The 25,097-nt window shown below is 39.0% G+C and overlaps 1 protein-coding gene across 1 annotated transcript in view; it reads right to left on the reverse strand.

The window, feature by feature from the left end:
* Positions 1-25,097, reverse strand: part of LOC134532285 (pancreas transcription factor 1 subunit alpha-like) — a 46,910-nt gene that overhangs the window by 20,234 nt on the left and 1,579 nt on the right. Inside the window, exon 2 of the mRNA XM_063368704.1 lies at positions 15,552-15,764. Within this exon, the coding sequence (XP_063224774.1) occupies positions 15,552-15,764 (213 nt within the window). The remainder of the gene's footprint in view (positions 1-15,551; positions 15,765-25,097) is intronic.

Genomic DNA, 25,097 nt, shown 5'->3' on the forward strand with positions numbered 1-25,097 from the left:
CCGGTAACAAAGCACGCGGCGCGCCACTGAATAAATCCTTCGCCTCGTTAACACGAAATCAGCGTTTCCTTCCCTTGAGCGCGCGCAGCCGTCTATATACGTTATGATAATGCCCCGCTCGTTTCGTGAATATTTCAACGAAAGCGCAGGAAAACCAGCCGCGCGAATAAAGGCGTGACGCAAGCGGTCGCACGGAGTCGCAGTTCGTCCGGAGTTGATTGATGACCAGTCAGTCGGGGGAGGAAGGGGAAGGAGGGAATGAGGGTGTTAATGTGTGTCCGCTGGAAGGAAACGAGAGTCCCTCCAGTGACGTCAGTCCCGCCCCATCCCCCCCCCCCCACCCTCAAAAACACACGGTGCGAGGGCTGACGCTCGTACCTGCCATAGAGTAGTGATGTTGTAGATGTGATGTTGTTCTTTGCTCATGGCGTAGAGACCTGCAAAATTCGCGGATTCATTCGGTGATAGGCTAGAATTCAAACACATATACCTCGTAGATAATTTTGCAGTTAGCTTACTGTTCATCTGGACGAATCTCAACCAGTTATAAACCCTCAACCAAAGAAAGATCGAATCACAGACAAACCAGCTGAGACGACTTACAAGTCGGCAGCCAATGAACTTGCGTTATTTGCCAGAGTGTACAGGGGTATGGTGCAGTCTATCCTGAAGGCCAGCGAAACCGCGAATTTTGCAGGTCTCTACGTCATGGGTAGGGGCATGTCTTCTTCGCGGAAAAAAAAATTATGCCTGTGCTGCTAGCGATTGTTCCCGTCTAACTGGCGACCGTCCACAGGACTCGTTCGCTTCAGCGTTTTGGGTGGCTGTGATTGGTGTGCCGACAGTAGACATGTTCCTGAAAGAAACCCAGCCAACCAAGAAACATAGATAACGCTACAGAGTTTTAACCTGCAGCTGATCAGGAAATATTTCCGCGAAAAAATACGTGGCTCTACTCATGGTTCTAGAAGATATCTAAGATTCGCTCTGAGCCCAAATAAGACTCTTGAATAATCCTCTTTGGTTCATCTTCGGAAAAAAATATATATTTATATATATATACACACACATATATATGCATTTGGCAGATTTCTGTGCATAAATTTAATGAATGGCAAGGAATTCCAAAACAGGCAAATTTTTGTTGAGGAACACATGTCCGGAAACGGGACCAAGTAAACTTACGGGGCCAAACACTGGCATAATCAAAATTGAATTTGGCGGGCTTCGGAGAACTACTCCATTAGCTGAGAGGACGAACTACCACAGCGCAGCGACGCGACGATCAAACGCTTAACGGGAAGAAGGCGACGAGTCTGGCGTAGACGTTTAGGGTTAGCCACACGCAGTATCGTGCTAGTGAAACTCCCAGTTTCTGGCAATCGCTTAGCCAACGATCTTCCTGTTCGGTGCACGTCTGTTGGGAAATCGTCCTCGGTAAATGCGCACTGCTATAATTACTTTCTCCTGCCCATACATGGTTAACATATCGGGCCATTTTTCCGAATGTGATGTGCGTTCTATTGTTTTTTTTGTTGTTGTTGTAAAAATCAGTTATCGCACGCAGCATCGCACTTACTGACACAGTCGACATGCGCCAATCGTCCAAAGCAAATCTTGTAAACGGATCACAACCGAACGTCCACTGTGATGCACACCGATGCATCCGACAAACTCTTAAACTCCTGCTTTCATCGGAGCGTTTGAACGACACTGCGCTGCGATCTCTCGTCCTCTCGACCAATGGAAATAGTTCCCTGAAAGCCCACCAGATTCACATGAGCGTGCTTCTTTTCACGCCCGTAACTTTGCTGGGTTTCGTTTCCAGATAGCTAAAAAAACTTGTTTCGGCCATTCCCTGCTACTCATTAAATTTTTGCTCTGCAATTCTGAACATCCACGTATAAAATTGATTTAATGAATTTTTTAAGTTTTTACGTCTGTTACATAAATAAAAACTTTATGTCGTTGCTAAAACCGAGGGCCCAAATCTGTCGACATTTACATTTATTTTCACAGTAACAATGACTTGATGTAAGCTTTTGGACATACGCCATTGCTAAGCACACGTATGTCTGTAGAAGAAAACTACAAAAGACCCAAAAGACAAAAACACAAATTAAGCAAAAAATTGCTGTTGTCAACAGGATGTAAACACCGCATGATATTTCATAACAGGAATATGGTCAACAAACAAAAAAAAATGGACTAAGAGACAGAAAAAAAAAACCACAAATGATGACAGCACAAAAATATTGAACCAAAAGAAAATCAGCACAACAGTTGAAACGAGACAAAAACACGACAAAACGAAAAGACGAAACAAACGCAATAGTTATCCAAAACAGAAACAAGCAAGGGGAATTGGCCTGGCCCCCAAGATCTACACCTTTAAGAGTTTCGCGAAAATTCATTATTTATAAATATTTTTTAAAAGAAGCACTCGAAGTGGTGCAAGGTTTATACAGCCTCAACAATGTTGGTGCCACGACAGCAGCATGACACACTATCCCAACTGCGACTCTATGCCACGACCGTCGTCCATCAGTCACGTGACCGCAGGAGGTAACCCCCCCCCCCCCTCCCGGGCACGCTATGCGGTCCTTGATTACCGGACCGGTGCTGCCACCTGAGGGCGGCTCGCGGAACCTCGCACCTGGCTGTTCCCGCACGGCCCCGGAGCTGTTAATTTGGTTCCAACTCCCGCAGGGGCGCGCTGTTGGCGGTGGAGGGTTGGCGGGGGGAGGGGGGAGGGGGGAGTGGGGCTCTTCTGCCCGATCATCGCACGCACGCGCCGCCCTTCCTTCCGGTTCCAAACAAATTGAAACGCTCTCGACGCGAGCCGCGTTGGGGGGTTGCGTTCCGAAATGCGCGGATGCGTCGTCGCGACCAGTCATTTAGGGCTCCGCCTACCCTAGGCACACACACGGTGTGCAGAGCTTCGGGGAAAAAAAACAACGCGATCTCAAAACTACTCAAGATATCCGAGTGGGGGGTCTGCTCACGAAAAGCATTTAAAGAGTTCTACGAGGGCCGAAAAGTGCTTTTGATTTCGGATGAAGTTTTTTAAACTGTATTTTAAGGAGAGTTAAAAATGCTAAAAACTATGTTTTAAGAGTAATTTTTAGGCGCAAAAAACCAGTAAAGATTCTTGAAAGCACTTAAGGGACGTGCATTATACCTTTATCTTCATTTCTCGGACATATAATGTTACGGTCACCGCTCAAATTTCATAGTTATCTTGTGACGACGAGAAGACTGCGCGCCAGTCCAGAGGCTATACCGCGCTGGAAGCACCAGCGAGCGTCGCGCTTATCATCCCGCCTCACTAACACACATACGCCCCTGACGAGGCGGGGCCCCTTGATATATCCGCAACCAGGTACCCAGATGCTTACAGGGTTTTTGAAACGAGTTGAAGGAAAGAAGCCGGAGTTCTGCGACCTTTGATCTGTGCTGCCTGCCCTGCTGCGTAGTGTTCTGGTATGCAGTAGCCACTTGGGCGTACATCCCGAAGAACTTGCTGGCGCCCGACGACTTCCAACCTTAACGCCGGCCTACGTATGAATCTCGGCGATCCGTTGCGGATATCCTGGACCTACTGTACCGCCTGTCTGGTTGCACGACCACCAGCGCAACAGGCATTTAAAGGCGCTGTAAGTTTTTTCCACCGTTCCTCCCGACATCATAACCCTCTAGTTGCAACGCTTGCTGGACATGACGTTTATCAGGACGAATCTTACCCTAAGGACTTTCAGAAACAACCTCCACCTTAACAGTACTAGTAATCATTGATGGCCCCTGAGAATTGTTAAAAGAGCTTGTTTTGTTTTATTTGTGTTGGTATTAAAATTTTGTATACTGTGTTTATTTTTTACACCAAGTCTCATGTCTATGTTTATGTCTATGTTTTCTCATCATGTATAGTATTCTTTAAACAGACGAATAATTTGTTTTTCTGTCCTTATGTTCTTACGAATTATCATATAAAGTATGATCCACAATGAACTAGTAAAAAAAATTTTGATTACCAAAAAGACATAAAGTTTCTGTTTTATATTTGGGATGTTGAAATTACATACGCGTATAATTGTTATCACGTAAAAATTTTCTTCTGTATATATTTATGCTAGTTTTTTTAATGTTTTTCCCTAAACAACATTTTCATTACTTTAAGTCAAACATATTAATTATGGTTGTGTATTATAGCAAGATGTGTGCGTGGAAGAGCTTCGTGCGGTTTGGGACGCGCATTTTTAACATGAATGTAACCTAAGTAATGTCTGTATGCGAATAAAATAATCTGAATTTGAATATGAATGTCTACGCAGTTTTTAAGGAAACTTCAGCTGTATCCGTAATAAATATGGGTTACAAGCCACGCGGAAGTACAAAGCCACGGAATAGACATTCAACAGTGCAGGTATTTATGTTTATTTAAATAAGCTAGGGCGTACGCTAGGAGGAATAGAAGGATAAATACCCGCCCCCCCAAAAAAACTTATGTCACCAATAAAAGTAAATAATTTGAAAGCAAACAGTTTCTCTCAGGTACACGTCCATTGTTACAACACCAATCACAGTAATTCAATGTGGAAGCAAAGGCGTCCTGATATTGGCTCGGTCAAATAAGGCAACGACGTATCTCGCATACGGCCGCCAATCACAAGAAAGAAACCGCTGGTGAGGTTGCAGACTAATCGGAGTTCAGAATTTCTTTTTTTTCGCGAAAAATGCCTGCCCCTGCCGTCAGCGACTTGATGGTGTCAAAGCTAGAGCTCATTGGAGAACAGAGTGGAGATCTGTTGTGTTGTCATATGAGAAGAGACCGGAAAAATTCGCGGGTTCAATGACCTGTAGGATGAACTCCATAGTTCTACGTACACTCGGTCAAATGCCACCCACTCATTGGCTATTGTCTTGTGAGACGTTCCAGCGTAGCAGCCTGTGATTCGATAAAGCTTTGGTTGGATGTTTCTCATTGGTCCAGAGTCATCCAGGTGAGTTGAGAGCCAATAGCAGAGGCAGCGTTAAGGTATAACGATTTGTATTTTATCCTATCGCGAAATGAATTCGCGAATTTTTCCGGTCTCTACATATGAGACCCGGTTTTTGTCTTGGTGCCAGCGATGGCCGTAGCTTGTTTAAATGCTTGGACGCAAGCTGCTTGTGGCGTCGACACGCTGAACCTCCACCAGGAGTCGTGGTCTGGTAGGCGATTCCCTTCGACAGCGGGAGCACTCTTGTCGCTATCCCAAGAACCTCGGGGGCGGCTTCGTACGTCAGACTGGTGATTGAATCCGTTGTTCATTACTCCTTGTTTGCAAATACTCTATTAATAGAGACCTGCAAAATTCGCGGATTCATTCGGTGATAGGCTAGAATTTAAACACATACACCTCTTAGATAATTTTGCTATTGGCTTACTGTTCATCTGGACGAATCTCAACCAGTTATAAACCTTCAACCAAAGAAGGATCTAATCACAGACAAACCAGCTGAGACGACTTACAAGTCGGCAGCCAATGAACTTGCGTTATTTGCCCGAGTGTACAGGGGTATGTGCAGTATATCCTGAAGGCCATCGAAACCGCGAATTTTGCAGGTCTCTATATATTAATGACTCCCGAAATCGACCAGACGTTATGTAAACCCCATTCGTTCTTCAATCGCCGTCGTCCTAAGGATTGCTCCACGAACAACGCAGCTCTGTTGCGGGAAGATTGGGATGCAGACTAAACATGGATGTAAACATCGCGTGCTATCTGCGCAGTAGAATTTTTTTCAAGTCCGTCATCGAGCGATTTTTTTTTTTCAAAAAGTTGTATATGTCAAAATCGTGATTCATGGTGGATGGCAGCTGATAATTTGTTGAGGTTTTTCCAAATTTCAAAGTAGTTGGCGTTTGATGATTCAAAAATGGTGAATTTAAAAACATTCTTACAGAAGTAATAAATACAAGCCCGATATATTTGATTGATTGCTTTAATTCAATTATCATCTTTGGATTCCAAGCCAAAAATTAAAATAATGCGTTTGATTTTAAAAGCTACGTGTGTATATATAAACCTCGACAGTTTTTGCTCATACACGGTATTAAAATTTCCGTTGGCCATTCCTGCCTATTTAATCAAAAGTTCGACAGTTATCATCGGAAAAAGAAACTAACATATCCTATACATATAAACGTCAAACGTAGTGTTATTTTGTAAACTGACGCACTTTGTAAATGTTTACAAAATCTGATGGCAAACCGAAACCCGAATGTTAGTTAGCCTCATGCCACGGGGAAGACAAAGATCCGTCTATGTCAAGCACGTACTCTATGGCGGTATGCACCGCTGCGTGCCGGGCGCGGCGCATGCGCAGATGTTCCCGGTGCGCGGGGCGCAAAACGCGCCGTTAAATGCAGCGGCCCCGGCACGCCATCCCGCGCCGGAAATGAGTACCATCCCCACCACGCGCAGCTGGGACCAGGTGAGCCCCGATGGGGTGTGTGTGGTTGCGATATCGCTCGCTTTGCGAGGGGGGTTAGTGCGTGAGGGGGAGGGGGGGATGGGTAGTTAAAGAGCTGCCCTCGATTCGGCTGATTTTCAAGTTTCCGAGGGTGGGATTGAGCGGGGCGGCACGCAATGACCTCCCGTTCAACTCGAAGGCGACCCCGCGCATCCCTGCTCGTATCTAGTGGCCCACTGCTCTGACGCCCAGGAAAAATGAACAATCACATCACTAAACATTCAAATATCTCTTTCTTTCACGCCATATTTTACCTTCTAGCTGGATTCATAAATAAACTCTGTATTTTTTTCTCTCTCTCTCTAAAATGTCAGATATCTGTAAATTCGAACATTTACATGAACACAACTGCAATCACTACAAAATAGTGTTCGTATCCTTACCCGGGCATTTATGCTTTTGTGTTGTCCCGGTACCTCCAATAGTTAAAGTTATTTGTAAACCGTTCCTCGAATAGCTTTCCAGTGTTAACTGAGCACATTAATAAGCATAGCTGAAATAAAATAACATTCGATTATATAATATTCGATTACCTTTCAATAGTGTGGAAAAATTATGCTTGAATGAAATGTCCATTAAAATATAACATTGTCTGCCAATTTTCGTAAGAAATACTTAGTTTTACCTCAAAAAGCATACTGCACGTAGGAAAGAAAAAAAACATTTTCATATGTTGAAAAAATTTACTATAAATTCCTTGTAGTATTACAAAATATTTCTTGCCAACTTGTTTCCAAAGGAATTTTTTTGAAAATTAAAGAAAAATTATTTTTCTGGTTACTTCAGTACACTAACTGCATACCTGTTTACTCGTCTGTACATGTGTATACTACCTGTAACTACTTGTACATGAGTACGCTACACAATTTCCTATTCCTCGTTCTGAGACGCTTCACTGTTAATGCGCGTGTGGTCACAAACACGTTTTATTCTTCTTTGTCTGTGGTTTTGTTTCTCCTAGACAGCGAGGTCATTGGTTGATAGCCACACCAGAACGGTTCCGAAGTTTCCCGCAGTTTGCCGACCGCTCGTCGGCATTTTACGGTCATAGAGTATTTTAAATTACGCTAACCTAACTTAAACAAACTTTTATTTTAGTTACAATAACCAAACATGACCTACTCTCCCGGATGAAAAATAAAGAACTATATAATTTATTACACTGACCGAACCGAACCGAACCTAACTTAACCTTCTACTTCGGTAATCTTCGCAACTTTCTTGGTTTGTGGTTGTAGCTATGACCTGGTGAACTGTAGGCTGTCCATAGTCATTACAGACTTGAACACTCAACGACACAGAACAAGGACACTGGAGAAGGAATCGACCAAGACGTTCTGCAAAGGCCCTGTTACACTGTCAAACCTTCGCTTTAAACACCTTCCAGCATGTTGTGTCGAATGTTTGGTGGGTCAAAACGTCACCGCCATGTTTATTTGACACATTTGATGACCCGCGCTTCCATAAAATATTTCGCTTGCACGACTGGCTCCAACATTTGTCGGATGTTGAACGGAATCAGCCCGTGAGAATCGTGCCCAGCGAAAAGGGAAATGACGTTCGCTTCCATCACAATCGAATCTTTAAAATGGTTAAGAAAGCATGAGCCTTTAAAGAGGTTACAAATGTGAAAACCTAAACAAATATAATATGAATTTAGTATGTGAAATAATTGTATATGTAAAAAAACCAAAACGACTTGTCTATAACTTTAACAAATCACTAAACATTAATTTTATTCTGTAACCCTGTATTAATGTCAGTTAAATTTAAAGATTTTTTAAAAAATACATAAAAATTCGCAAATATCATAACAAGTAAAAAATTTACATCCAGTACGGTGATACATTATTTGACTTTAAACAATGATTTATTTTGAAACGTTTGACATAGCTCAGGACAAAAATTAACTCTTATGGTGTGACATAATTTAAATAACATTTGAGGCTCTATGCCTAACTTAGTTTGCTGGAGGAATTTGAAAGTAATTTGTAAGTCCAAAACTAGCCCTCTAACTGTATTGTCAAATATAGTTTAAGACAAAATTTTGACTGCATGGCAAAGCCGTGACGAACGATAGCAGCTTCTGCCTGGAGTGAGTTTAGGAAACCGTTATATTTTATACTTATATGGGAATCAGACCAGACGGAACGGTTTTTGAACCCGGGTCTTCTGGAACGTGAGACCACTGCCTTACCATTGCGTCAGCTCGCAATTTATTTTTATATATTTATGTGTATGTACCATCCATAGCTTTGATATACGGCATTTGGTAGGAGGAATTTCATGAATGTGACGGAGGTAGCATGGTACGGAAATATGCAACCACGGTGCTGCCACATGTGGCGGATGGTTCCACACAAAATTCGCAAAGCCACAGAGAAACGTAAAAAAAGTTTTAACTGTTAGATGAACATTAACAAGATAGGCAGGCAGTATTTTAATAAAAATCCTTGTTGAAAGTAAGGTCAAAAGCTGGGGTTTGGTTTTTTTTCGAGTATTTTTCACTTTTATCGGAGCCCTTTTTTATATACTTTCGCTTTGCAAGTAGAATGATTCGATAGTCGATGTAGCTGCTCCGGTAACTAATTCTAGTGGCGAATGAGGAAACTACGTGCGATTCGCGTTCAGAAATGTAGTTGAAAACACAATTTTCGTATATTTATCACGTTCTGATTTATTTTAAAAAATTCTACGTTAAATTTCGTATCCAAATTTCCTACTATAAATGTATTTGAAACATGAGAACACGTAAATTTTGCTCGTTACGGAGGTTAGATGTTACACATCACTGGCAAGTACAGAAAAATCGTGTAATATAATTTTTTTTATGTTAGAATTATTGGTGATTTTTTTAATCAGCAACGAGCCAACCATTTATAGTCCAAGTGGTCCGAAAATATTACTTGTAATATGAAGAGGTACGAAAATTTTGCAGATTCAGATATAGTGCAAACCTGAATACTCTCGCACTGGGTTCATGATGGGACCGCAGTTATTTAGACACGTTATTTGGGCAACGATGCCCAGCTAGGAGAGAAATAAGCGAATCAGAAAGTGCCAACTTACAAGAACAAAAAAAGAGGTTCTCGCTAAGAGATCAGCCAGTGCAAAAGCAAACGTTTGGGTGAGCAAACGAATTCGTAGAATCTAAGGGGGTAATTAGCGCGGCATAGAAGGCTCGGCTACGGTATTTCTGTCATAACTTGAGAAACACTTGACTTTGGTATCACGCAAGTTAGAAACACACAAGAAAGAATTTTCTAAGTTATGACAGTTCTAAGTTGCGTGTTCCTAAGTTATGACATTTCCAAGTCTTTACAGTTCTAAGTTATGACGTTTGTAAGGCGTGTGTTTCGACGTTGTGTGTTTCTAAGATATGACAGTTCTAAGTTGTGTGTTTCTAAGTTATGACATTTCTAAATTATTATAGTTCTAAATTATGGCATTTCTAAGGCATGTGTTTCGGCGTTGTGTGTTTCTGAGATATGACAGTTCTAAGTTGTGAGTTTATAAGTTATGATCGCTCTAACTCACGGCAGTTCTAAGTTTTGTGGTTTTATTCAAGAATTCTAAGTCACGAATGTCCTAAGATGAGACTGTCTAAGCTATGTGGGGATCCCTCGGCTACGGACCGCGCGTCAGGTGGTAGCGGACGCCGACACGACGTCGTCGCCAGCTGGCGCGTCGGTGGACCCCACCCCTGCGGCCCTGCGTCTCGCGGGGCGTCCACAATGATAGCAGGAGGTGCATGACGGCGAGGAGGAGGAGGGGTGAAGAGGGGTGCGCGGGGCGATTGGCCACGCCGGCGTGCCGAAAGCCCCGGTGAATAGGTTTTCCACCGCGGAACCCACAACCCCAGATCGCTCGCACCCTCCTACCCCTTCCCCCCGGGTCATCAATTCTGCCGGGGACGCATCCGCGGACCGCCGCCTCATTGTTGGCGCGCCCATTTGTAGCTCATCAGGGGCTCGAGCCCGGGACCTTCTGGGGCGAGCGAGGGGCGGCGATCAGACACGCATGATCCTCCCCTCCCTCCTCAACCCTCACCGCACGCACGTCGACAGAATCCGCGAGGCCCTCTTGTTGTTGTTCCCCGACACCGCGCTCCACACGAGAGTCGTCTATCGCGCGGATTTCCCGCCCGGCGAAAACAACCCTCGAGAAAAGGGTTTTCATCATTTATTTATCTATTTATTTATTCGAACCTTCCCCCTTCCCACTTTTTTTTTTCGTTGGTGTTCGTCGTCCGGATGGAAAAAAAATCATCCGATTCGTAACGGATTCTAACGATGACACTGTATAATATATTCTTCGTCACTGCTGCAACTTATGTTGAAGGTTTCCAAACATCTCAAAACTGTCTTACAGTGTGTTCGTTTGGAACATGTCAGGTAATTTTTGTTTTAATTGTGTGTTTTCGTTTTACTTCTATAATTATAAGACACGACTATTTTCTAATTCTCTTCGTATTTAGAAGCCAACAGGTCTTTAGTTTTTAAACGCATTTTGCAGACTTGTCACACATAAAGAAATACGTAGTTAACAGAAATTAAACTTTCCAGGTTATGAGTCAACAGTTGACTACGATAAATGTTTGTGAAATAGCCACAAATTTGAAATCTACTTCAAATTACAACATAACAAAAATTGTTTATAATAGTAAATTTTGTCGTGGGTTTGTATAATTTTTTTCTTCTATTTGGTGAGTGATCGTGCTAATATCGTTGTAGTGAGTGACAACACTTATTATTATCAACAACTAACATTTAAAAAAATATTTAACTAGCTTGTAAGTTATGCTTTCTGGAAGTCATATAGCTTTCATCTCGTTGACATCCTGGTAACTGGAGACAGTCCAATACCATTTAAGTTTTGAGAATTGGGGAGGGAATCCGCCGTGGTTTATTGTTTCACATAGGTCTGACATTTTCCTGGCTAACCGGGCCAGGATTTGAACCCGTGTCCTTCGTCCAACGTTTTACAGTTGCGTCTTATCGTTCTGTAATGGGATCCATCCTTCATAAATAATATGGCGGCCAGGCACACTTCAGTCAGAGGTCCACAGACTCCCATAAATAATATTACTGAAACACTAAAATAAAAAGTTATGCACAGAAAATATTCGGTGCTTTTACAAAATATCCCTTTGGAAATCAGTTGCCAAGAAATAGTTTGCAATACTACAAGATATATATTATAAATTCGTAAAACACATGTCTATGGTTTCTTTTTGCATATATGAAATACATTTTTCGAGGTAATACCAAGTATTTCGTACGAAAATTGACGCATAATTTTATATTTTATTTGATATTTCATAGACGCAAATTTTTTTCCAGAACCATGGAAAATACAAAAAAATATATTCATTAATTTGACTTTATTTTGTTTCATCAAGCTTATTACTGTTAATAATGAAAGCTATTCAGAGAAAGGTTCACGTACAACTTTACCTATTGGAGGTACTGGGAAAACATAACGCATAAATGCTCGGGTAAGAATACGGACCCAGTATTACTGAAAATACTATTTTATAGCGATACAGTAGTCGTCATATTGATGCACAAATAAGTAAGTTTACATAACTATTTCTGTTCCATTTACAAGAAATATCTGTGTGTAATAAAGCCTACACCACACTCCACCGCCCACTCATGGCGTTGATGACTGGCATCGCCGTGCTCGAACGTCATTACCGAGGGCTCATTAACAATAATTATTTTCCTGCTGCTATAGATGCATTTTTTTTATATTTGTAAATATACAGTTAATAATTTTCAGTCAACATTAATAAATTTGTTATTTTGAAAGAAAAAGTTCCTGTGAGGTCAAAACTATAATTTTGAATGAGTTAAAATAGCTCTAAGTAAGTGTTATTTTATTGCACTTGAATCCACTTGAATCAATTTATATATATAAATAAATGTAAATATTCGTTCATTCAAAATTATAAATCTCGTAAAGTGTCTTTCACCGATTGCTTTAAAATTTTGACACAACGATTTATTCGAATACACGCGTTTTTTATATACCTATACCATACCTGTGACAGTTAAGAAGACAGATAAAAATATATAAGAATACATATATACATACAAATGAATGAGTGTTCGTCTTCTGTTTTTTAAAGAGAAAAATAAAGATACGAAACTATAGACAGAGAGTTATAGGGTGAGATATATAGAGTGAGGTATATATACAGAGAAACAGAGAGATATAGAGATATATAGATAGGGGGATAGATTGATATATAGAAATAAACATAGATACATAAAGAGGTATAGAGGTATGGAAGTATGGAGAGTTATAGATTTATAAATATAGAGATGTATAAATGTAGATAGATATAGTGATATTTGAAGGACATATATGTAGCTATAAAGAGAGATATAGAGATGGTGAGAGATCCTTTGAATATGTGTACCTACTTCAAACAAATTACAAACAAATTTGAAAGAGGCATAGCAACGCATGTCAGGCATTAGCAAGTAGATTCATATGTTTCATTTTAGTGCAAAATCTCGCTGTTTGGGTTGTGGTTTTGACAAGTTTCCTGATGAATTTCCCCGTTTCAGGAAGTGATTCATAGTAAAAATTTAATTTTTTACCAGTCATTACCAATACAACTATTTATTGGCTTCTGAATTGTGCCACGACCCTATAAATGAGGACGTGCGTGACGTTTCGGCATGTCTCGCTACAGCAATCTTCAAATAGCGATTAAAAACTGAAGGTTTGGTGTTCTGACACAGTGTTAATACAGGTACTATAAGTAGCTGAGCTATTTCTGTGGTACAGAAAATCAGGATAAATCTCCTTAGAAGGTGCTGCAGGCTAGCCACAAAAAGGAACAATTAAATTTTAAAATTTTAACTCTCAATTTACGAAGAAAATAGTTAAAATTATCCAGGAATCTTAATAAATTTACGACTATCTTCGTAAATTTACGGACACTGAATTACCTTACTTTGAACATGATTCCGAAAGAATATTCTTGGTATATTAGCAAAACGTTAAAAAAAAAAATTGGTTAAGTCTACAGTAAAAACACTACTCTTTTGTCCATCTTTATTCAGAACGAAACACACAACTCGAAAGTGAAAATTACGGCGTAGTTTCTACGAAGATTAATTTATTTTAAGTTGTAACGTGTGTACCTGCGTACACTTGCAAAGTATTGTACCCCTGACTTTTCACGGCATACCACCTGCAACTCAGTGAGCTGGGCAGGCTTTCCCCGAATAGACGAGACTATTCTTCTTCCAGCTCGTCAGGGAATGCCCAGGGTTTTCTCTCTGTCTATGGAGGTTTTACCTGGGCCCAACTTATCTAGTAATTAGTCTAGAATTAAGATAGGGGAGTTAGTCATGGCGCCAATTGCTGCCATGGCTGGCCAATCCCCGAGCAAAGCACACGATGCATGCCTCCCTTTCTGCATGGCTTAAACCCAGCATGATTAGGCGTAAGGGCTTCGGCCTGGGACGCACCTAGAGTCTTCCCTAACCCAGACCCCTCCCAAACAAAATACACTTAGTTTTAGTTAGGTTAGGAAAAAAAAAACAAATTCCATCGATAAGCAGAACAACTGGGACATCCAGCCAGCAGGCTGCTTCGCTGCTCCGACACCGCTCGCCGGCCTACACCGTCAATCGCCGCGGAGTTGCTGCCGTCCGAGGACCGACAAGACATCGACTGGGTGAGACCTTTCCGAGTTGTAACCCAGGATATAGACAGTTCGAGTGGGAGCGTCGCTGGAATAAGCATAAAATCTTTCAGAACGAACATTGACTAAAAACGACGGTTCAGCCACAAGGGCAAAGAGGGCGGGCATTAGCAAACTCCGTGAGGGCCGAGCGAGCGGAAGTATTGACACAATCACGACACTATCAGGACACTATCGCGACCAAATAGCTACACAGTTTAGACTCCAACTCTACCGCAGGTAACGGAGAATCGTAGCCCCAAGAGACAGTGAACAAGATAACGAACTTACGCGTCACTACGGGAATGCGGAGAGAGCTTCACATGGTACCGGGGGAAGAGTAACGAATACCTACCCATAAACATTGACAGCGTTACACAACTAGTTGCGTGTATATATTTGTAACCTCTGGTATTAACTATCTGTATTTACATTACGTGTAACATTGAGTAATATTAAGATTAGGTATGTTCCTTGTAACTTTGTAAATGGTATAGCCTTAGTAGTCGAAATTGACAGCGTAATGATCGTTAGCTGTGACGAGCGCATGGCTCGCCACAATTAAGGGTATTGTTTTGTTTTGTTTTAATTGTTCAGGAATTGAACACGTAGCGTTAATTCGTACGTTTTGTGTTCTAGTGGGAACTTACCTCAGCCGTTCGTCCCCACGAGAACCCGACTTGTTTAAGTGTTATGTCAGTTTGAGAATCAATGCAATTCCTTTTGGTGTCATTAAGTTTGTCAATAAATTGTTATTGGATCGAATTTAACTTAGCAACTAAATTCATAACCACCCGCAAACGTCCCTTTTTCCTCCTTGTTAGGGTTTTTCTGTGTCCTTAGTAAAACCCGCGACAAAGTTAAGAAGAAGTACTCGTTTATTTGAGTTCAATTCTTCGCGGAAAAGTCTGTAAATTTTACTGTAATTTCTAACAACGTTTAAATACTGAGCCAGATCACCAAGCCTTCATTGCCACTGAAGATATCTGCAACAAGGCATGCCGAAACGTCCCACACATCTCAACCTAAAAGTAGTTAAGAGGCCATATAGACGTTTATTTTCAGCTCATGTGCTGTGCCATGCTGGTTGGACGCCCAGAAACATTGCCTGAAGCGCGGTGTTTGCATCGTGGAAACAATTTCAAACGACTGCATGTTATGTAAGTGATTGTGTTTAAGGAATGATAAATCCTAGCCGTCATCGGACGTGGGTCAAGCACCGTTCCCGCAATGTTTCGGGATGGAGAGGCAAAAATAAGTGACTTCAATATAACGTCACAGCTCGCCGTCTCCTGACAGCTCCTAGCCCCTGTGGTCGCACCCGTCCTACCTCTGATGATGATCTTCTTGGGCTCCTCGCGCCGGGGCTGCTGGCTGGCGCCGCCCCCGCCGCCGCCGCCGCCGCCGCCACCAGCCGCCCCCGAGCCGCGGTCCGACGCCACCAGGTCGCTCAGGAAGTTGATGTAGCCGATGGCGAGCTTCAAGGTGTCCACCTTGGACAGTCGCTTCTCGTACGGCAGCGTCGGGATGTGCGCGCGCAGACCTGTCGGGCCCAAGGATTGTGATGACGTCTTCGGCGTCGCGTCACAGCACGCTCGCGCGATATAATGGTACACATATACGATACTTATGGGATACTTATACAATATAATGGTACACAGACACGATATTTGTGGCATACTTATACGATATAATGGTGCACATGCACGATATTTCTGGCATACTAGTACGATATAATGGTACATGAACACAATATTGTGGTAATCTGGCAGAACATAATGGTACACAATATTGTGGTGTACTAGCACGATACAATATTACCATGACACGATATAGTGGTACATTAATACTATGTAATGGTACAGTATTACAAATATAATGGTACATTGACCAAATATACTGGTACACTCACATAATATACTAGTACAGTTCATAAACATATTATATATTGACAATAAGACAGTGCTTAGTAATAAGTAAACCAGAAAACTACTGGACCTATTAAAAAAAATTTTTACTGCTATAAAGCTACATACTAAATTAATCAAGTTGCAAATGGTTATTGTAATTTTATGTTAAATAATTAAATTAACGTAATTAATTTGTTAATGAACCTTAGCAATGAAAGCGTGTGTAAAATATGGAAAAATTTATGTAAAATATGAAAATGTATTTTGTCCGTTACATGTAACAATATTTGTAACTTACACATCTTCCACGTTTTTACACAAATCAACATTGTAGTAAAAATTAAATTTTACTAAATGTTATAACTGAAAAATTAGCCTAGCTTAAACAATATTATAACTAAATAAAACAAAATAAAAATAAATTCTACGAAAACGATTACATGTAAGAGTGCTTTATTATCAATATAAATCTTTCTTTCTTTGATATAACTACTAGATAAAAAGACACTCAAAATGACTAAGTAATAAAACTACTTAAACAAATGTTCAAGTGTCATTGCGTCTTAAAGTTTAGATTATAAATGTTATACATACTAATATTTTTCAAGTATGCTCGAAATTCGAAGGCCAGATATGAAACAAGCTAAAGCTGACATGAATTCGGGGATCCGTTATTTTATAGTGATTCTTAAAAGAGGACTTGCTCTATTAAAAATTATCATCTACCCGTGTAAAGGCTGTTGCCACGGCTAGTTTGAATTGTTTTCACTTATAAATATACCGATTTTTATACACCGTTTAAATGATATCGAGGTCAATAAAATATCGGCTTGAAATATCGAAATTCATACTGTTGTTATATTTATTTTTTAATGTAATATTTAAGTATGCGCTGAGTTCTATATATAGCTAAGCTTTTAAAATGAGATTACCTAAACATGTTTGGCGCTTACTATAAAAAGTAAATACAACTGGGAGATTTTTCAATTTTTCTAATTATTTTGTCTTCAAAAGCCTATGTATTTCGAGTCATACTTTTTTGTCAACATTTGATTTATTTTTTATTTTCTTATTAATTGTAAATTTTTAAAGACTCCTGAAGAAGTTGAGTGATAAAGAAGCCAAAACTGAATAATAAACATTTTAAATTTACTTTTCTCTATTTACTTTTTCTAGTAAATGTAAAACTTATTTTATGTAATTAAATTAATTAATAGTATCTAGTAACAAGGAAGTTGAAATTATGGACTTGTCTAATTTTTTCTAAAAAAAGGTTTTGTTAAATATGCCCTTGATATTGAGAGTCAATTACCAGTATCGTCACTTATTGTGGAGTGTTTATTCTGCAACGATGTAGAACCAACGTGGGATTAAAAATTAGTTCCTAATTGTGGAAATAAACGTTAAAAATATTATTTTATTAAAGTCCTATATGATCCCGAAAAAATATCGATACTATAAAAATGTCGGCATTAAGATAGTGATACCCAAATACTTATACTTTGATCGAAAATATCTATAAATTCAATAAATTGATATATCGTTACCATCCATAGACAAAAACTTATTACTGTAGTCTACGAACAAGACTGTCACTGCACAGAAATAATTTTTGTACTTTCACAAAAGATTTTTTTGGAAACCAGTTGCCAAGAAATAGGTTGTAATACTACAAGAAAGATATTGTAATTTACAACAACAAATGACTACGGTTATTTCTGCATACATGAAATAAGTTGTTCTAGATGATACTGATTATTTCTTACGAAAATTGGCGAAAAATCTTTCATTTTAATTTATGTTTTATTCAAGCAAAATTTTCCTTTAAACCATGGAGAAGAGAATCGAATATTCAGCAATTCGACTTTCTTTGGTTTTGTTCTGCTTATTAATGTGCGCAGTTAATCATGGAAAGCTATTTAGGGAACGGTTTACAAATAACTTAACTATTGAAGGTAGGTACTGGTACAACACAAAGCATAAAGAATTAGAACCCAGTATTACTACGTACACTTTTTTTTTAAACGATACATTTGTTTTTATGTAAATGTACTAATTTACAAATATCTGTTCCATTTACAAAAAAAAATTAAATGTGGGCTGTAGTTGACCATCCGAACTGCCTTAACACGTGGAAGTCAGACTGCGTTTGTCTAAAATTTCAAATGAAAAAAGTAATTTAAAAAAGAACAGATATAAATTTACGTGTCGTGAAATATCAAAACTTTCTGGATTTAAACTTGAACATGCGAAGTGACTTGTGGTTATTGTAACATCGACTAGCATCAGCTGTCATCCACCATGACACACACATATATATATATATATATATGTATATATATATATATATATATATATATATATATATAAAGACGGTTCTTATTGACAAATTGGTACATCAACTTTCTATTCGGAACATTACTACTAAGGAACTTCTGCGTGCTGACTATGTTCATATTAAGGCTACGGCGCACTTCTGACGAACTTCGTAATGCAGTTTGATTCACGAGTGGATTTAAATGCACGTGTAGTTTCCTGATTGGGGGGGGGAGTTGACCCTTATACACTGCAAAAAATAGTGTAACAATACACCATATGTATGTGACAGCAGATTGGATCCACAGACGTTGGTGTAATTTTACATTTGTTGCTGTAATTTTACTCTTGTGTACAGGTAAAAATATTATCGAATGTGTAAAACTACTATATCTATGGTTTGGTAAATACGACTTACCTGTTAGTATATTTTTACTTATAGATATGTAAATTTACATATGAATGCATCTGTATTTTAACGACAACTGTCACTTAATTTTACTGCATTGCAGAGTTAATTTAGATAAACAGTGAATGTGTCAATTGTCAAAAATTGACTTTTTTATAGCTTATAGCTGTTAAACAACCATTTATATTTTTGAGTAATTTTTAACTTTATTGCCATTAATTGTTCAAGAAAAACTTTTAACAATCTTAGTGCATTAGCGGAGTATTGACCTCATAACCTCTGGGCTGTTGTTGTGGTGCTGTCTTAACACCTTGACCATCGTGCACACTATAATGATCTAAAGTAATGAGAACAACATTTGCGTAACCTAATGTAAATTAAATGATAATTTGTGAGCAAAAATTGCAAAATACATTATAATTTGGAGTTCCTTGAAAAAAAACTGCCTAATTTAACACTTAATGTATGGGTTATTTCATCTTTACGTCCAAATGTGTAATTAACGTACCTTAGTTATTGTTATACAAATTGAACTTGTATTTTTACTGAAGCCTGTAGCACAATTTTTTTTCTAAAAATATTTGTGCATAATTACGCCAACTGCACAAGTTAAAAAAACACGACAAATATGTAGAACTAGATAATTGTAGGGCGCCTAATGGCACTTGTTGAAAAATTATGAATATAACAAACACTTTAATTTAATATAACGAAACATATATTAAATATTCAATTTATTTTAATATTGTGGAAATGAATTTTATTTCTGATTTATATGAAATGACAAAAAGAATATTTGAAAAAAAATTGTTTTAATGAAGAACCTCTTGATAAACTACATTGCGTGTTAATTGTCTCTGGTTCATTGAATGATCTTCCGTGCTGTGGATACGATTCAATACACACCAGGATGGCAACCATAATGGGAGTGCGATTCGTATTTAAGTGCTCAATTGAATAGCGTTCGCAACAACATTAGCATGCTACAATTCAATTGTGCCCTAAACATATATTCGAAATCAATTCAGTCCTATCAATAGCGCTACAAATTTCACATAACAGTGGTTGGTAGATTCATATTTGCAAGTGGAGGCCAACAATTTGAATTATATTGAACAGGTATACGCAGTCAAAACGTCAAACTAAGCCACTTTGTCACCTAAAAAAACGCTAAAACTATCTGCCTTGTAAAAAAAAATACGCTATACCCTCAGACATATTATCTTTGCGCCACGGACTCAACAGAGATGCTAGGAGGAACAGGTTAGCAAAGAGCAATGAAAACAGAATTCATATTATGTAAAAAAAGTCATTCAGTGAGTCAGTGATGAATCCTACTAATATTATAAACGCGAAAGTTTGTAAGTATGAATGGATGGATGTTTGTTACTCAATCTCGCAAAAACGGCTGGACGGATTTGATTGAAATTTGGCAAACAGATAGTTTATAACCTGGATTAACACATAGGCTACATATTTATGTGAAATTCCATCCCTAAGGTAGTGAAAGTGTGATAATTTCATTTTATAACAGAAAAAAATCATAGGTCATAGACATACAAATAGTGAGTTTCATTTCTCTATGTCTGCCACACGATCATGAACATAGTAAGGTCTGGCAAATTCATATCCTTCCCCTTGGTGAGACCAGCCCGCTTAGTGCAGCTCGCAGCGGCTAGCAAAATAAAGGCGCTAATAACAGTTTTGTTCTTAACTTCGTCAATAGATAGAGTTGCCTTGAATTTTAAACGCACCATCATTTGATGCGTTTGTCATGTCTTGAATTTTCATTTGTTTGTGCCGTATGGGTTCCTATACAATTCATCCGATTGCGATGAAATTTTTGTGAGTTAATAGGTAGCCCGAGAGTCGTTTCAATAAATGTGTTTATTTCATATTATATAGCGGCACTTTGTCAGTTTTCATTGTATAAGTGCGCACGCACTTTAATTAAATATAAAAGAGAGACAGAGATAGAGTATAGGTATAGAGTGAGATTGAGAGAGACAGAGAGATAGGTTGAGATAGAGCTAGGTATAGGGAACGAAATGGAGTTAGATAAAGAGATATATAGATGTATAGAGCTATGTAGTGAATGGTATATAGAAAAGATAGAGATGGTGGGAGGTATAGATGTATATATGTATATATAGAGAGATAAATATAGATATAGAGATACATAGATATATAGATGCAGATAGAGAAAAAGATATATATATATATATATAAAGATGGATACATAATTTGTATATGTGTAACTACTTCAAACATATTACAAAACAAAACTGAATGAGGCATTGCAACGCATGCCGAGCATTAGCTAGATAATGGAATCTTTTCTAAATAAGTAATCTTTTATTTTTTCAGCTTTTATCAATAGTGCTTTATAGAGTCTAGATTACATACAGACCAACAATTTTTAGATTGTATAAAGGTAAATAACTAAACACTGGAAGAACAACGTCTACTGGGTTCTGCCAGCGTTATAAATTATTTTGCACACTTGACATTCAAACGAAGAAGACAATATTACTGTCTACATCTGATTTCGAAAAAGGTCCCCTTCACCCTGTGTTCAGCCCGGGCAACGCCGGGTACTGCAGCTAGCAGTATATTTATATTGTGGCTTTTCCACCACATTATTTGTCCTTTTTTTTTTTTTAAGACGATTATATTTTTTGCACTGATTTTTTTGTTACAGTATAGTTTATGGTACTTTTGTATTTATTTTAATTATTTTTATTATTGCCGTTTTTATTCCTAGTTGGCCGAAGGCCACCACTTCCAGAAAGTTTTAACTGCCTCTAGAATTTGAGTCAAGTGGAAGCTGGTAATACATGAAATGTTGACAATAATTTTTATTAAGATTTTTTAGTAACTTTTTATTTGTAATTTTGTGCTGCGTATGTATTAGGGCTTAAAATGTTTGGACTGTAACGAGTAATTAATCGGGGTCAGAACTTGGAGTTCGTCGATGGCCGTTAGAGGGCGTGACGTCAGTGGGAAGCCTAAGATGTACATCAAGTTCTGTCCCTGCCCGAACACGCCCGAATATTCACCTTCGGCCAACCTCGGGTTTATTTATATAAATATTTATATTTTTTTCTGTTTATTTTAATGTAGCTATACTAACCTAACTAACCGTCCATAGTGTTTTAAAGTGTTTTAATGTAGTTAAACTAACAGACCACTTTTGATATTTGAATTCATTTTTCCTGCGCAAAATTAAAACAAATCCCGAGGTCGGCCGAAGGTGAATATTCGGGCGTGTTCGGGCAGGGACAGAACTTGATGTACATCTTAGGCTTCTCGACGTCAGTGGTGGTTTACCGCGGCAGTGGAGACAGTGGTGGCTGGACGCGGCGCGTTATTGGCGTGCGTTTCAGGCACCGCCTTTATAATAGTGGTGTTTAAAATGAAATACTTTTACGTGACGTTACGTCTCCACGTGGCGTGCTACGTGAGAAATAGGGGCAGGCATTTTTCGCGAATAAATCTGTACGCCTATTAGACTACAACAAGGTATACCCGCACCAGCGGTTTCTTCCTTGTGATTGGCGGCCGTCCGCGCGAGAAGTCGTTGCCTTATTTGACCGGGACACTAAGAACGCATTTGCTTCCGCACTCAACTACTGTTATTGGTGTTGTAGCAATCGACGTGTAACTGAAATAAACTCACCCAACCACGAAACACAGATGATGCTACGGTGTTTTAACTTTCAGATGGCGCGGATTTTTTTTCGCGAAATATCTATGTTCCTAGTGATAAATAATTCTTCCGTGAACGACCAAGCGAGAGAAGAGTCCTACGCCGTGCAAGTTAAACTATTGCACCGGTTTCTGCGCGCAAATGCTCCTCATCTTGAAACAGCCTTACGACCGAGCACGTAAGACGCCGCAGCTATGCGGGCCAGGTGCTCAGGCAAGAGGCAGAACCGAGGATGACAAGTGAGGGGCCACGGACTTAACGTGTTTCTGAATGGTTGTTTGAATCCCGGGGTCAGTAGCGCGGTGATAAAATAAACATACAGAACAAGTAGCGGTGCGCCAATTAGTGTTTGGATTCTGTCAAAAAAAAATTACAGTAGAATACCGTGGACATGATGCAAAGATTGGATGACTTAGCACAAGTGTATTGCGTGCACTGGTAAATGGCACAGAAATATTCATGTAAAATTACAGATATTTGTAGATTTGTGAATTTACATTAAAAATAAAACTGTATCACTACAAAATAATGTTCGCAGCAACGCTGGGTTCGAATTCTTACCCAGGCATTTATGCTTTATGTTGTCCCAGCACCTTCAATAGTTTAAGTAATTTGTAAACCGTTTCCTGAATAGCTCTCCAGTACTAAATGCGCCTTTATTAAGCGTAATAAAACAAAATAAAGCCAAAGGCTTGAATATTCGATTATATTTCCATGTTTAAAAAAATTGTATGAATAAAAATCTATTAACATATAAAATTATGAACCTATTTCCGTAAGAATTACTCAGTATTATCTCGAAAAATATATTTCATTTATGCAAAAATTATCAAAGACATGGGTTGTATATTTATTTTAGTATTACAAACTATTTCTTGGCAACTGTTTTCCAAAGGAATCTTATGTGTTTCAACTCCGTAAACATTTTATTTTTCGTCGGCAGAAATATTAATTTGTAGCCTCAACAGAACTATGTATTTGTGACAGCAAAATCGTGCTGTCGCTAATGAGCAACGACAGGGAAGATTGGTGGGTTCGATGACCTGTTGGGTGTCTTACACGGGCCTCTCCGAGCGCTAGAGAATGGAAACCTCGTTCATTGGCTGTTAACTGGCTATACGTCACGACTGGGCTGTCAATCATTCAACGGCATTGCTTTGGTCGAGAGCTTACCGTGGATCCAGAGTCCTCCTAACAAACTGCGCTCTTGTAGCTGAAATTACAGAAAAGCATAAGAAGTTGTGTTTTGACCAATAGCAAAAAGGAATCCTTGAATATTCCTGTAGTGTACTAGTAATTAGAGACCGCAAAAATTCGCGAATTCATTTAGTGGTATGCTAAACTTCAAATAATTATAATTTTTGCTGCATCTGCTATTGGTTCGATGTTAATCTGGAAGACTCTGGGCCAATGAGAGACCCTCAGCCAAATAAGTAACGAATCACAAGTTATCCAGGTGAGATGACTCATAAATTAGCAGCCAATGAACAGGCTAAGTTTGGTCGACTACACAAAGGATTGTATAGTCCATCCTGGAGATCATTGAACCCGAGAATTTTTTTCTTGTCCCTAATAATAAGTCACCATTCGGTGGCTTCTATATTGACAATAATTTTATTACAATGGCCTCTAAACTGCATTTTCATTGCTGTCTGGCAGCGATGATCGAGCTAAATGTCTATTAGTGGGTGTATGATAAAAAAAGAATTCAATTTGAGAAACATTATCCCTCCCAATTTTTTTTTTTCATTTGGCTACTAAAACTAATTTTTGTTAACACCTTTGTAAAACAATACTCACTTCGTGATAATACTTTTGTGATTCTTCCCAAAAGTTGTAAAATTCATACAGTTGCAGGTATACACAGCTATGTTTATTTTTGACGTGATAACTAGAGACCTGTAAATTTGCGATTTCAAATACCTAAAGGATAGACTCCATGATCCTCTATGCACTCATGCAAATTACATCTGCTGATTGGTTACCGACTCGTAACACCTGTTGACTGGAATTGTCGTGATTCGCTAATTCTTCTGTTAAGGATTTTTCATTGGCCCAGAATCCTTCAGATAAACTGTGGCCCAATCACAGAAGAAAAATAATGTCAAAGTATTTGCACTCTATCCTATCACTAAATGAATCCGCGAATTTTACAGGTCTCTGGTGATAACGTCTATAAATCGATGAACGCCCGGCTGCACGCACGAAAAAAGCATGACTCATTGTCACGTTCTGCCTGAGCCAAACGTGCAAGCGAGAGGTGTGAAACAAGCGATAGAGAGGCACGATCGGCTTGTAACGCATCTATCTCTCTTCCACTCCATCAGCCGATGCGTCCGAGTAGAAGAGAGACAGCGGCATCACACAACCTACACGTGAACTGTTTTGTCAACTGTTTATAAAGTGAAGTGAAAAGTTAATGTGGTTTCCATTGTTTATTACAACAACAATTGCGGGAAAAAAGGTAATTAATTCTTGCATTTTAAGAATTTAATTAGCGATATAATCTCATATATTTGTTCTTTGATTATT

The sequence above is a fragment of the Bacillus rossius genome, chromosome 5 (assembly GCF_032445375.1).
Source record: "Bacillus rossius redtenbacheri isolate Brsri chromosome 5, Brsri_v3, whole genome shotgun sequence".
NCBI classification, from domain to species: Eukaryota; Metazoa; Arthropoda; class Insecta; order Phasmatodea; family Bacillidae; genus Bacillus; species Bacillus rossius.